A 15,055-nucleotide genomic window follows, 5' to 3' on the forward strand; every position below is an offset into this window, starting at 1 on the left:
ACAATGAGCTGTTAAGATGTTTCCAGAACTGAGATTTCAGAACTTTAAATATGCAACGATGCTTTCTGACAACTGCACCACCAAATCCCGGGTCTGGGCTCACCCACATTAGCAGAGACCAAATGCGGATGCATTTAAGACGCGTTCCTTCCATCTCACACTGCAGTGCTCCGAGACTGTCAGTACAAACAAATGCTAAATAGCTATTGGCTGCAGGAAAGCTAGCCATGCAGAAAGCATTAAAACATTAAAGACAGACAATACTTACTCCAAGGTCAACCCTGGAATTTGTAGCCTTTCCCGCTGGGCTTCCATGGCTGTTGTATGTCACCACACTCTATTGTAACCATGACACACATTCCCTGCCAGCATCCTGGTGATGACAGAGAGCCAAAATGAACCACTATAAAGGAATGGACTAACAATCTCTGGGGGGAGGGGGGAGACAGCAAGTTTGGGTCCTTCCACCTCTCGCTGTCATCAAGAGATGCAGCTGGGTTTCTGCAGGATAGCAGCAGCGCACCCCGGACCGACTTTGGCAAGGGAAGGAAGCTTTTAGCTCTGCAGAGCTAAGTCGTTTTGTTTCTGATTCAAAAATAAATAATTTTTAAAAAAAAGTCGCTCCGGGAACATGCACACTTTTCACCTCCGGAGAATTAAAAGTCCTCTTCACCGCCTGCGGACTGCCAGCTTCAAGAACAATCATCTGAATAATGCCGTAGCAGTGGTCACTTCTCAAAGAGTTTACCTTCAGTCAGTGTCAACCACTTGCCTGTGATCCTTTCAAAGAGAATTTAACCATCTTGTTCAAGTTCCAGTTTTCCCTTTACTTGGTAGAGTTAACAGAATTACTCATTTTTCTGCAGGAAAGAGATAGGAGAAAGGCACTGAATGAAAATAATCAGGCTCCTTCCTATAACTGGAAACCATAGGAAACAGGAATAAACTAACTGCATTAATTTGAGGGAAGTCATAGATTCTGGAGGCAGGAGAGAAAGCAGAGAGGCAAAAAAAATAATAGTCCTTTAATATGGTGTCAAAGATGAAAATTGAAAACAGGAGAAAGAAGCTGAACTTCTCAACTTCATTAGTAAAGCTCAATTTGCAAGATCTAAATGCCATATATTTCACAGAGGGAAAGGAAGGAAAAGTGAAAAAAAAACCTCACATTTCAGCCTACATTCAAAGAACCCAGTCCCCCCCCCCAACATTCATGAATTGTATAAGAAGCAAACTTATCTAACTCACTTCCCTTAATACAATTTTTTAAACTTGTTATAAAGTTTACAGGCAGCATGGAATGGTGTATAAAAATCCAGTCTCAGAGTCAGAGTAAGGGTTCAAGATCCATCCCTGACACATTGGTTAGGTGATCTTGGCAACCACTTAGCTGCTGTGTCCCCAGAAAACTCTCCAAGACTACCATATGAATATTTAAATTGGTAGACAGAGCTTTCCCACCATGGAGTTCCCTATGTTAATGAAATCCCAAGAGGACAAAAATAAAACTTGTCAACAATGGTTAGTTTATTTCATACAAGCCTTGCAACTAATTTTATTCTTTAGGTCAAGAAGTCTATAAATTTCAAAGAATTCAGAGAAGAATATGGTATTTACCACATCAAAATTAGTTCATCCTACAGCATGTTCAACTAATCTTAGAGATCCAGATGGGAACTTGTGGATCACCGAATTACATGGTTTCAAAACCGGGAGAGATGACAAAGATTATCTACTCTAAACTCTACCTGAAAAAAGGGTCCTTCTCCTCCCAGTCCAGTTCACCTCCACTCAACTCAAATACTGAAATTGTTCGAGGTACAAAGACAAAAACAAACCAGTTCTTTTTTTTCCAAGGAGCTCACCTTTTATTGAAAAAATGCAATTAAGAATCAAGTTAATAAATACAAAAAATATAGAAATACAAAGTAATTTTAAAAGAGAGAATGCTAAAACCTGAGAGTGGGGGGAAGTAGGAACATTAAAGAACTTCAATGGAGATAGGATTTCAATTATACTTTGAAAGGAAGAAGGTAAAGAATAATTGGATCCCAAACACAAGGGGCCATGTCACATATACAAACATTTTGATGGAAGCAGTCAATGTACCCAGCAAGTGTTAACACTTCAGTCTTGTTTAAAGATATCCTCTGAACAACTAGTGCTGGGAAATTACCATCTCATGAAGCAATCTGTCATTCCACATTCAGATAATTTTAATTGTTGGGAGAAATTTTCCTATGTCAGATGTGTTGCTGAAAAACCATATAACATGCTATATCAGTCTAATCTCTAATTGAAGCTCCTCTTCCAAAATTCTTTTGATAATTATATGAAGATAATCCTTGATTCTAGAAGACTGTGTCAAATGCATATAAATTCAAGAAGGTACAATATACATCAAATCACCAAGGCTACAGGTTCAGGTCTGACAGTGAATTGTGCGCCCTGTTATCATCTGATCCTTACCCCATCCTAGCTAAGTGTTAAATGTTTTGTCACAAGATCACTGGCTATCAAATGTTTCTTTTGTTTGTTTTGCTTTGGAGGAGTTAAAACAACTAATGAAATCCTCTTCTAAGTAACAGAGTTGACATTATCTCCCCTGCATACCAGGCTACCCATATACATAATCATAAATCATAAATCTTTTAAAGTAATATGAAATATAACTGCTGCTAATAAAGTATACATATGCTATGTATAGACACATACAGTCTACACTGAAGTTTTGTTAGAAAGTTCTTCCAAACTTCATGTAAATTCTACTCATGATTGTAATTCTTCTCTCAGAAATTGTAGCAAAAATATAGAAGCTTCTGTCTTTAGGATAACCCATCAAATTTTGCACACAGTTATAACATTTTTCTTCTGTTAGACCATTCTCTAAGACTTCTCTCAATCAACCAAGCACGAGTTCCAGTTTCTTCAATAATTTCACATGTCATGATAATTCACTCATTCAACAAACATTAAGGAGCCAGTTTGGGATCTGGAGGAGATATGGATAATAAATATGATCTACTCTCTCTCTCCATAATGGAATTTGAAATCTAATTAAGGTGATAAGAGGCTCATCAAAGTAAAACATTTAAAAATATTTAAAATATAAGCTTCTAGAAGTACAAAATGCTTAAAAGATCAAGTTACCTTTCTAGGATTAAGTTCCCTCATCTATAAAATGAGTGACTTGAACTGAATGGATTATTAATATCTCCCAGCTCCCAGCCTCAATATGACCAGAGGAAGGATAGATTATTACCGGCTGAGATAATCAGAGGAACTTTTCACATAGAAAAGGTAGGTTCACAATGGATATATTTTGAGAGTAGAGGGTGGGGATGGGAATATTCCAAGGATGAGAAAAATAATGAAAAGGGAAAGAGATGCAGAAGCATGTAAAGCATAGCTAATACTAAAGTTTAAACAAAGGATAGAATGCATTGGAAGAAGCAGCATGAGACATAGTTGAAAAAGCACATTATAGTAAAATTGCTGTGATCTCATTATAGATGACATTCCTCACTTCACTCCACAATTCGGTCCAAGGGGCCTTCTCTCCATTCTTCATAAACATTATTCCATCTTTCAGCTCCATGACTTTACAAGAATAAACTATAGATGGAATGAATTCCCTCCTTGTCTTCATCTCATAGAATCCCTCCCCTCAATGCCACTTTATATAAAGAATTTCTAGGGTTCTCCTTCCCAAATTACATTCTAATTTAACTACTTAGCATTCATTCTCTATACTTCTTCTACATATTCTTTTATCCATTCTTATTGCCTTCTTTCATTAGAATGTAAACTCTTCAGTAAAGACCATTTCATCTTTTTTAATTTAAATCCTCAATGAGAAATATGGAATGTGACAAAAGTATACTTAATAAGTGCTTAACTGGTTCATAAACCATTTTATCCATTATGTTCAAAAACTATGTCATCTGCAAATTTTAAAAAATATATATATTTTTCTTTCTTCTAGTCACTTCCAAAAAGTTAAGGGCAAGACTGGAGCAAGTCATGAGAGACTTGCCTCAAGGTTGACACCAACTCAATAATAAATATTCCTCAGACAGTCGGGATTGTTATAAAACCCACTAAATTATATGATCATTCAGCTCATATTCCTCTTTAGTATCAAAAAAGGTTAACATGAAAGAATTTATCAGATGTTTTCCTGAAATCTCTAAATGCCAAATTTATGACATTACTCTGTGTAATCTAACTCTTTAGTAATTCTAGGGAGGAGGGGAGGAATAGAAATAAAGGAAGTTATCATCCTTTTTCTGAGTAAATCTTATTCTCATTTTACACCTGTCTAAATAAATTTGTTCAAGAAATTTCCTGAAGACCAAAAGCTCCTCAGTGTTATAGTATACACTGTGTCTTAATCTCAAACCAAAGTCTCCTCATGTTTCAAAGCCCAACTCAAAACCTGCTTCTTCTAAGAAGTTGTCCTTTACTTCTTCAGTCTCTGAATTCCTATCATTTTACAGCTTCTGTCACACAATACAGGACTTAGTGAAGTAGCCTTGATGTGTTTGTCATTTCTCTGTGTTGGTCTTATCTCCTCAACTATAATTTTCTTGAGAATTCTGACTATATTATACTAATTCTATCTCTCTAATGCTTATTTAGCCTAATATGGAAATAATTATTGCTTTTTCTCAAGAGCTTTTTTGTAAGGTTACTATCCATTTCTTATGTGTGAGTCCCCTATGACTCCTCTTCCTTCCTCCTAGGTTCTCTTCTTTTTCTCTTTTGTGCTCTCTCCTTCTCCCATGGGTTCAATTATTCTCTCTATGCAGATAACTCTCAAATCTATGTATTCAACTCTAATATCTTCTAAATTTCAGTCCCATGCTGTCAATTTCTTGCTAAATATCTCTCCCAGGAATTCATGGCACCTTATCTCAGGAGTTCAAAGAGAAACAACACCTTCCCCTCCCTTCAATCAAATCCTCCCCCTTTTCCAATTTTTATTGAAGTAAATTCTTTGTTGAAGAGAAACTGCATCACTAATTTGGGTTCCCAAACTCAAAGGAATCACTGATTCTATACTCTGCTTCACTTAGTGACTTCCCATATTCACCATATCCATCCCTAAAGCTGCCAGGTCAACTTTATAAAACATCAAAGAAAAACTTTTGAGTTTTATGCTCTCTTTCCCCCTTTGAAAGCCACCTTCTTAGAATAGCCCCCCTACCACCATTCACCCAGATTATCATAAAAACTCCTAATTGATCATTCAACCTTAGTCAGTCCCTCACTAATGCACCTTCTACAGGGTTGTAAAAATAATCTTTCTAAGACAGATGGTGACCATGTCATTTGTCTTCAAAAACAAAACAATAACAACAACTTTTCACAGTCTCCCCTTGACTTTAAGAGAGAGTACAAATTTTTCAGTCCAGTGGTTAAAATTTTGTACAGACTAGTTACCATTTATCAGTTGTATGTTAAAATACTCTCCTCTTTACATTGTATGTTAGGAACAAACTAGATTGTCAGCTGTTGCTGACAAAAGTCACTTCAGTTCTTCCTTGATACCAACTCACAATAACTTTTACTCTAGATTTTTATCCAGTATATGATTGTACACGTTTGTTTGCTTGTTGACTTTCTTCCACCCCATTCTCCATCCACATTAGACTGTGAGTTCCTTTAGGGCAGGGTTATATTTTGTCTCTTTTAGTCCTTAGCACTGTCCCCAGAAAACTAGTAGGTGCTTAGTATGTCTACTGAGTAGGGACTTAATGTTTTTTTTTTGTTGTTGTTGTTTTGTTTTTAGGTTTTTGTAAGGCAATGGAGTTAAGTGGCTTGCCCAAGGCCACACAGCTAGGCAATTATTAAGTGTCTGAAGCTGGATTTGAACTCAGGTACTCCTGACTCCAGGACCGGTGCTCTATCCACTGTGCCATCTAGCTGCCCCATAAATGTTTATTTTTTGACTGATCCTTTGAAGTTCAGCTCAAATGCCATTTCCTTCTTGAAATCTTCCCCTGATCCCTTCATCACCTACAAGCATTACTGGAAAACTTCCCTCAAATATTTCAACTTTGTTTTTCTAAATTCATGGGCATCACTCTTGGTAGCCTTGGTAACTCACTGAACACAGAATTTCATTTTTGTCTTCTTATCCAAAATTTCTATCAGGGCACTTTGCGTAGAGGGAATGCTTAACAAATGCTGAAAGTATTTGTGGAAGAAATCCATTTAGAAGGTTCTGAGCAAGTAGCTGTTATGGTCAACATAAGGAGAATGGTGACTTGATAGCAAACTACTCTGTGCCAACAATCAAGACTAAATAAAAGAGAAATTAAGCATAGGCAAGGAAGTTAGAGAAAAAGGTAATATTTAATACAAGTAAAATATGATCCATCTTAGAAAAGGAAATTAGGCTGAAGAGGAAAAGGGAAAAATTATAAATACAATGGAGGAAGACAATGAAATTTAACAAGCAGAATACAAGACCTTAAAAATACTAAAAAACTTCATGAAATCAAAGATCTTGTAATATTTACTCTTTTCTGTCCTGGGGGGACCTTAAGTCTCCTGAAAAAAAGGATATAACTTTGTGTGATACAAATTACAGGGTACTGAATTTATAAGATAAAAGAGAATAATTCTAAAAATGATTTCCATGGTCATAGCTTGCAGATAGAAGTTGGAAAGCACATTTCATTTACTCAGAAATAAAAACATATAATGAATAAAGAAATTAGACTGTCGTTTTTGCTATTGTTGTTATGGCTTTAATACTTTCTTCCACAGTCATATAACATTGTGGACAAAGAGTTTAACTCCCTTTAGGGAAAATGAGGTACAGGCATACAAAGCAATAAATTTTCCCATCTGATACTGCTCTGAATAAATCAACTGAAAAAGAACTTTCCTACTTATTTATGAGTCTATTCAATTAGACAGAGATAGTAGTTCTAAAGAGTTGAACAAATAGAGCTCTCTACTGGATATTATCTAAAAGTATGATACCTGAACAATGCAGGGACAAAGAAATCATGCCCAAATATCCCTGTGCAAACATCCATTGCTCTGAGATTCCTATCTAAATGAGGATGAGGGGGAAAAAAGAATTTGTTAGCTATTATACAGTTAGTTGGAAATCATGCTTTAGTAAAGTTGTAAATGAGTCATAAGTCAAAAGTTCAGTAAACTAACAAAAATAGTTCATTACATCAACTAGAATCAAGCAGAATGAAGAATGAAAAAAATTTGAACTTGATATAATTATTTTAAGACCTGCAAAAACTGATCTTAAAAAAACCTAAGAATCACTGACTTTCTCAGAAATCAGGAACTTGGTTACCATATTTCAAGAAATAATATAAGAAAGTTATCTGGAAGAAATGAAATTAGAATGCAACTTGCAGATGGCTAGCATCCATAGGATCTCATCAGAAGAGAATCTTATGTTGAAGTTACCAAGAAATGTGGTTGCCAGAATCCAGAGTATATATATTAAAGAGAAATATTGCAAAAAACTAAGACATGTGAGGAACTAAAGTCAATCATTCATGATTACTTATCAATTACAGGGAAAAAGGAAAAAACAAAAATGCTTCCCAAAAGAACCCAAAAATTCCCACTCTGAAAATTTAAATAAAATGAAGCAATATGAGCATTCCTTTTTCAAGAAAACTAAAATTGAGGAAAATATGTGAAAAGTAAACATATCAAATGAAAGATATTTAAACAAGCTGAACAAATTTGAATGGCTTGAAAAGACTAGTTAATGATCCAGTATTTTCATTTTGAAAAAAAGCAAGAGAAAACTATTTTTCTTCAAGAGGTTCTTCTTGTTTAAGGGTCACATAAAAATGGAGAGATTCTCTGATCTCAGAATCTGTGATCAATAAGGACTGTATGAAGGAGAGACAGGGTAGGGAAGGAAGGAACTTATTATTTCTATAGCTGATGCATCAGAGGTAGGGAACACTAGACAATTAAGATAAAAATTCATTAAGATAATTACTATCCTCAATAAAGTAGTAAAATTCAAAATAAATAACAAACCATTAGCCTTTCTCAAAATTATGAAGAAAATCAAAGAGAAGGCTCAGAAAGAAAATGTCATTTAATATATTAACAAGAAGATGCATTCAGTCTCTGGGAATTATAAGATCTCACCAGGGTAGAGCTAATGATGCTGGTTTTCTCCCAATGACTCTACAGGGCATTTATTTCAAGATATCGAATAGGTGGTTAGAAATGTAAGACTGGAAGTATCATGATAATTAAATTAGAGGCAAAATTCTGACCTGAGGAGCCTAGAACAGAATTATGTATCCATCCAGTGAAAAAAAAATTTAAATGCTGCAGTGCTTTCCACAACATCTGGAATCAAATTATTTTCCCCTTTCTTTTGATTTCCATCAGGCAGCTAGGTATCACAAGAAAATTTGAGTCAAATCTAGTCTTAGAGTCTGACCAACTATGTGACCTTGTCCAAGTCACAACTTGTATCTATAAAATGATGATAACTTTTGCTTCCCAGGATTGTTGTAAGGCTAAAATGAGATTATCATAAAGCATTATGTAAACCCTGAAACTCTATATAAAATCTATACCTCTTATTATCATCATTATTATAAGGACATGGTTATTCTTCCTAAAATTTTGTAATAATTTTATCCTTCCTTACCCTGAGGAATGTAAATGATTTAAGAGGTTTGCTCAAGAATATATACATGAGTATAGAAATTTATGCTGTTATATTAATAAGGTTTCATTAAGATCTTCTTTTCTCTATGAAATATGGGTTAGCATATCATATGTAGAATCCCAAGTAAATTAAAATCACAAGCACATTGATGAGATTTTTTTTGACTTTGCACTTGAGAAAAATGACCTAAAGCTACTCTTCTAGCACTTGCCAAACAATTTGGTAAGTATCCCTCAAGGATTCTTAACCTTTTGCTTTTTAAATATTTTGATAAGTATCTTCCATGATCACCGACTTCCTTTCCCATTCTAGAAGTAGAAAGACTCAGAAAAATACATCATAGCTAAGATTCTACATATGTCCCTAGTTAGTTAACCTTTGGTGAATGGGGAATTATTTTACTCCTACACTCTTAATTCAACTAATTGCTGGGCTCAAAGATTCCAAAGCATAGGCCTAGAAGCAGGAAGAGAGGTAGGTAACATCACTCTCTACCAATTACCATACTGCAAAACACTCAAAGGAAGCCAATATCTCTGAGAAATGAGGACTCTTCCCATACAAATTGATGGAAGGAGGGACCCTGCTTAAAATGTCAAAGTCCAAGGAAGATATGGGTGCAGGATCTAGTAGGGAACCAACCATGACTGTCTCCTGGGGTCCCTTGGCTCAGTAGGATAAGAGAGCAGAGCCCAAGATTGAGAGAACTGGTCCATAGAGGTTTCCTTCAGGGCTGACAACAATGGCCTCTCCATCAAACACAATATGCTCCTTGAGGAGGTCTTGGAAAGGAAACAGCTGAGAGACTAGTGTCATGAACAGAAGTATGTGGTCATGTATATATGTACATGTAAATGTATATGTGTGTGTGTATATATATATATATATATATATATATATATATATATATATATATATATATGTTTGTGAAGGGGGAAGAGGGTGGCTTATCACATACACACACTAATCTGCCCACAGACAGAGGAACAGAAAAGAGTCAAGGGAGAGAGAGCAAAGAACGAACAAAAAAAAATGATTGTGCACATATAATCTATATCTTGGGGGACTGAGAGGGGAAAAAAGGGAGAGAAAAATTTGGAATTCAAAATCTTACAAAAATGAAAGTTAAATAAGTGAAAAAATATAATCCCCTGCAGGTGGAGGGGGCATAGATTCTTGAAGATGCTTCTGTTTCCGCAATCCAGGGACTTTCTTTATTATTTTTTCTGGTCTCTTATTTCCTTCCCAGAATGTGCAAAGCCCCAAAATGTGTGTGTATGGGAGGGTGACTAAGAAGTGGGACAAGGAGGACTAGAGACTGTATTCAAAATAGAATCGGTCACTTGAGTACAGGAGGGGCAGTGAAGGGCCCCACAAAGGACAGTGGCTAGGATAATCTTGGAGGGAAACCTTAAGGAAAGGGTTACAGATCTTGTCTGCTTCTCAGCATGATCTGCTTGAGAAGTGACAAAAGGTGGAGGTGATATATTTCATCCCAGGTAAAATAAAAGAGAGAGAAGCCCTCCAACTCCTACAGAAAATTCCTGCCTTCTGTTTCCTTCCATCTTGGAGATACTAGTTTTCTCATATCTTTGCCAGCCACTCCTGCTAAAGATGTAGCAGACCCTTGTAGGAACCCATGGAGTTGGGGGGGGAAGAGAGATATAATCAGATGGAGATTTCTTCCTCACAATAACAACATACCAGGTGTTCAGATTAAACTAGGAAACCAGAGGCTGCTGCTCTGGAAGGTTGGGTGGTAATGGTGGTGCAATGTCTACATTTCAATGACTTGGCTGATTCCTGATCAATCAATCAATTCCTGATCAATCAATTCTTCTCTCCAAGTAAATCCTCCTTTGGAAAAAGGCAAGGCCATCTTTTAGGTTCCTTTTAGCTCTAACAGTGCAAGAGTCAGAACCTTTGCTCAGTTTGACTATACCTGGTAGTCCTTGCTTTGGTACCAATTTCAGGAAAAACTGGGTGGGCTTTCCTTTACAAACTTGGATGAGTTATTTTGCCTGATTTGGTCCTCCAATAAGTCTCTATAAAATTAAAAAGTTAACACAAGATGATATTCAAGTCTTGTCAAAGTCTACTATGATGCTCTGACACATTGAAATTTCTTTTGGATTTTTTTTGAGGGTGGATTAGGGAGGGTTGGTTGGGTTGGATATATAGAGTAACCCCTAGCCAGGTGTGTACTGCCAAATTTTTAACACATGGCTCCACAACAAATTTAAATTCACTTTTCTGCACTTAAGAGTATTTTATTTTTTCCAATTTCATGTAGAGATAATTTTTTTAGGTTTTTTTGCAAGGCAATAGGGTTGAGTGATTTGCCCAAGGCCACACAGCTAGGTAATTATTGTCTGAGGCCAGATTTGAACTCAGGGACTCCTGACTCCAAGACTGGTGCTCTATCCACTGTACCACCTAGCCACCCACTAAAGATAATTTTTAACCTCCATTTTTGTAAGATTTTGAATTCCAAATTTTTCTCTCCTTTCTTTCTCTCCAATTCCCCAAGATACAGATATGTGTACACTCATGTTAAGATATTTCCAAATTTGTCATATTGTGAATGAAACATCAGAATAAAAGCTAAAACTAACAAAAAAGAAAAAAAGTAAAAACTGGATCTGGATTCAGACTCCAATGATCTTTCTCTAGATGTGGATGGCATTTTCTATCACAAGTCTTTTGGAATTTTCTTCTATCACTGTATTGCTGAGAAGAACTATGTCAATCATAGTTGTTCATTGCAAAATGTTGCTATTACTGTGCTCAGTGTTCTCCTAGTTCTGTTCACTTAATTCAGCATCGATTCAAGTAAATCTTTTCAGATTTTTTTTGAAATCTGCCTTCTCATGGAAGAATAGTATTCCATTAGACTCATAACAATTTGTTCAGCCATTCCCCAATTGATGGATATCCCCTCAATTTTCAATTCTTTGCCAAAAAAGTTACTATATTTTTATACATGTGAACACTCTTCCCTTTTTTATGATGACCATTATATCCAATGATTGAGAATTACTACTATTGGGAAGACCTTCACAGTAGCATTAGGTCATTTTGGGACTTTTTCAACCAAAAAAAGCATTCTGTCTCCTGCAATGACCCTGCAACCTACTAGATTTAGCTTTACAACAGAACTAGGGACAAACAACGCTAGTGTGGTTCAAGTTAATAGTAATCTTAGGTGGGATGTTGCATTAAAAAGAAAGCATAGGATAACTTTCCTTGTTCTTTGTTCTTTATCAAATTGTAAATCATTCTAGAACAAGAAAATGGCTCTAGAATAGAGTCATTTTCTTTATTTTCTAAATGACCAAAAACAGAAAAATCCCCACTACTAGGGTAACTGTGTGGCTTCTGTGCCCCTCATCTTCTTTCAGGGGAAAAAATGAATATTCAATGAAACTGGGGACTTTGAAACTTTCCTGATGAAATGACCAGAGCTGAACAAAACACATAATCTTCAAGTATAGGACTCTGGTGAAGCATAGAGAGGGTAAATGGGAAAGACTAATTATGAGGGATTTAACGATTTTAAACTACTTGTATTCCTGCATGGGAATAAGCTACTGATAACTCATACGAATCTTCTCATTTATTAGAGCAGTTAGAAGGAGTATTTATAGAGAAGGCACAGGAGGGAGCTAAATTTAAAGGTATTTTAAGAAGATGGAATTAATTGGAGAGAAAGGGAGAGGTAGAATGGGATAAGTTATTTCACATAAAAGAAGCAAGAAAAAGGTTTTCAGTGGAGTGGAAGGGTGGAAGGTGGGGGGGATGAGTGACCCTTACTCTATCAGAAGTGGCTCAGAGAGGGAATAAAATACACATTCCATTGGGTATAGAAATCTATCTTACCATAAAGGAAAATGGGAATAGAAAGAGATGGGAGAAAGAGGACGGGGGGAGGGGTGTAGGTGAGACAAGAGAATGAAAATCCTGGGAGAGGGTAGTCAGATACAACCCAAGTTTGAAGAAGGACAGTGTCGAGGGAGAGAGAAGGAGAGAGGGAGGGAGGGAGGGAGGGGGAGAGAGAGAGAGAGAGAGAGAGAGAGAGAGAGAGAGAGAGAGAGAGAACAGAATAAATGGGGGTGGGGGAGAATAGCATGAAGGGAAATACAATTAGAAATAGCAACTATAGGGGGAAATGTTGAAGCAATTTTTCTGATGGATCTATGATAAAAAATGGTATCCATCCCAAAGACAGAGATGATAGTATCTGAATACAGAATGAAACACACTTTTTCTCACTTTATTTTTCTTGAGCTCCTCTTTCTTTGTGAAGGGGGAGCAGGTTATATTTACTTTTAAAAATTACTATTTTATCAATATTAAAAAATTTTTAAATAAAGATAGAAAGCGAATTTCTGAAAAAAAGAAAAAATTATGTACACTTTATGTTTTAAAAATCACTGTTGTGAGAAGTGGCTCACTGGCTTTCCCAGTCTGCAAAAATAGTTTCAAGATACCAAAAAACTGAAGACCCCTTGACAACCTCTTTTCTAGCTATAGATCTAGGATTCCATTGCTACTCTATCTTCTTTATTTTGGAGGAGAGGGAGAAGTTTGGAGGCAATTAAGATTATGTGACTTGGCCAGGGTTACACTGCTAATGTCTGAGGTCAGATTTTGAACTCAAGTCCTCCTGACTTCAAGGTCAGTGCTCTGACCACTGCTCTACCTACCTACCCTGCCTCCATCCCTTCTAATAATGGTTTTACATATAAACAAAGAAAAAACAACACACTTAAAAATAGCACTGTGTCAAGAGGTCAATTACATCTTTCAGGATCCCTTTTCCCTTTGATGCAATATTTGAAAGGACTTGAACTGAGTTTTACAGTGATTATGTGTTTTCTTCATATCCTCATGGTATTTCCCATTATTGACAGGGAAAAATAGCATGGATATTTAGGCTATTTCTACATTCTAATAAGTAATAAGTAACCATTTTCTAGAAATATACAGCTCCTTTAAAAATTAGTAAACAAAATCTCCTGAAAACATCAATGTTTTTGCAAATTATCCAAACACTAGTCATATCAAATGATTAATGTTTCAGAAACTGAATTTAACAGAACACTCAGCAACCATAATGGGGGAGGAGAGAAGACAAGGCTGTTTAGGGATATTTGGGAGCAATTTATGTTTATAATTATGAAAATACATAAAAACCAGTGCTTAGTGACATCCTGAAAAAATACAGAAAATGAAAATTGTTCTTCTAGGAAAGGCCCTATTGTGATACTAAATGAGATCCTCTACCTCCTTTCCTGAAAAAAAGGAAATTATACCTTATCTGCCTTAGTTAAAAATAAAGAGAAAATGATAGATAACTAATACCATATTTTTTCAATCAATCACATCTTATGATCTTTATATAGACACATTCTGATGGTATTTATTTTACATAAAGCAGCTTGGATTTCTTTAAAAAAATGAAACAAAACATAAGTCAATGTGAGGATGTTCTGTTAGGATTATCAGTCAATGGAAATTTCTGGCTCATAAAAATTAGACAAATAGAAAGACTGGGATTGTGGCACTTCAGGCAAATAAGGGAACATATTTCCTTTTGGTATAGGCTATATAGGTTCAATAATTTATTTTATTTTATTTTATTTTCAAGTGTTTTCCTGGATCTCTTAAGAGCACAGATAACCACTAAGGGCAATGATTTCAGTTGCTATTGGCTTGTTGTGATTTTTTTTTTACTTAGTCTTGTGTAGAAATGGAAATTTAACTCAAGGAAATGAAAACTTGTTGGCTCTGCCACAAGGTGTGAAATTCCAGGCTTTATATGCCTTTGAAGATGCATTAATTAACATTTGCCAAGTGATTCTGAAGATTTTTTTTCTTTTTTTTTTTGGTGCTCATTTTTCTCTTTGCTCTTGACTTCTACCCCTTATTTTTAAATACTTGAAGAATGGAGAAGAGATAATGACACAAATAGTAAAATGATGATCAAATATTTTTCTTGTTAATATAATAATATGATAGTAGTCATACAAATAAGGTAACCCAGGTGATACAGTGGATAGTGTGCCAAGCTGGTATCAGGAAGGCTCAATTTCCTAAGTTCAAATCTAGTCTCAGACACTTTTACCTTGCTTGACTCAGTTTCTGATCTGTAAAATGAGTGGAGAAGGAAATGGTTAACTAACTTTGCTAAGAAAATTCTAAATGGGGCCACAAAGAATCAGATTTGAATAAAACAAATGAACACAAATCATAATAATAGCAAATATTTATATATAATATAGTAGCTATCATTTTAAGGTTTATTTAAAAAGAGCTTTACAGATATCTCATTTATCTTCACAACAACCCTGAGATGTAAGTATTGTT

At 35.6% G+C, this 15,055-nt stretch overlaps 1 protein-coding gene across 19 annotated transcripts in view; it reads right to left on the minus strand.

The window, feature by feature from the left end:
- The window catches only part of MAST4 (microtubule associated serine/threonine kinase family member 4), an 880,607-nt gene that overhangs the window by 268,697 nt on the left and 596,855 nt on the right, over positions 1-15,055 (minus strand). For 2 of the 19 annotated variants that reach the window (XM_074200323.1, XM_074200318.1), the window contains exon 1: positions 269-9,551. The exons of the other annotated variants lie outside the window; for them this stretch is intronic. In XM_074200323.1, coding sequence (XP_074056424.1) covers positions 269-315 — 47 coding nt within the window. In that variant the 5' untranslated portion in view covers positions 316-9,551. Of the gene's footprint in view, positions 1-268; positions 9,552-15,055 lie in introns of those variants that run through there. 19 annotated transcript variants of the gene reach the window in all.

The sequence above is a fragment of the Macrotis lagotis genome, chromosome X (genome assembly GCF_037893015.1).
Source record: "Macrotis lagotis isolate mMagLag1 chromosome X, bilby.v1.9.chrom.fasta, whole genome shotgun sequence".
In the NCBI taxonomy this organism is placed as follows: domain Eukaryota; kingdom Metazoa; phylum Chordata; class Mammalia; order Peramelemorphia; family Peramelidae; genus Macrotis; species Macrotis lagotis.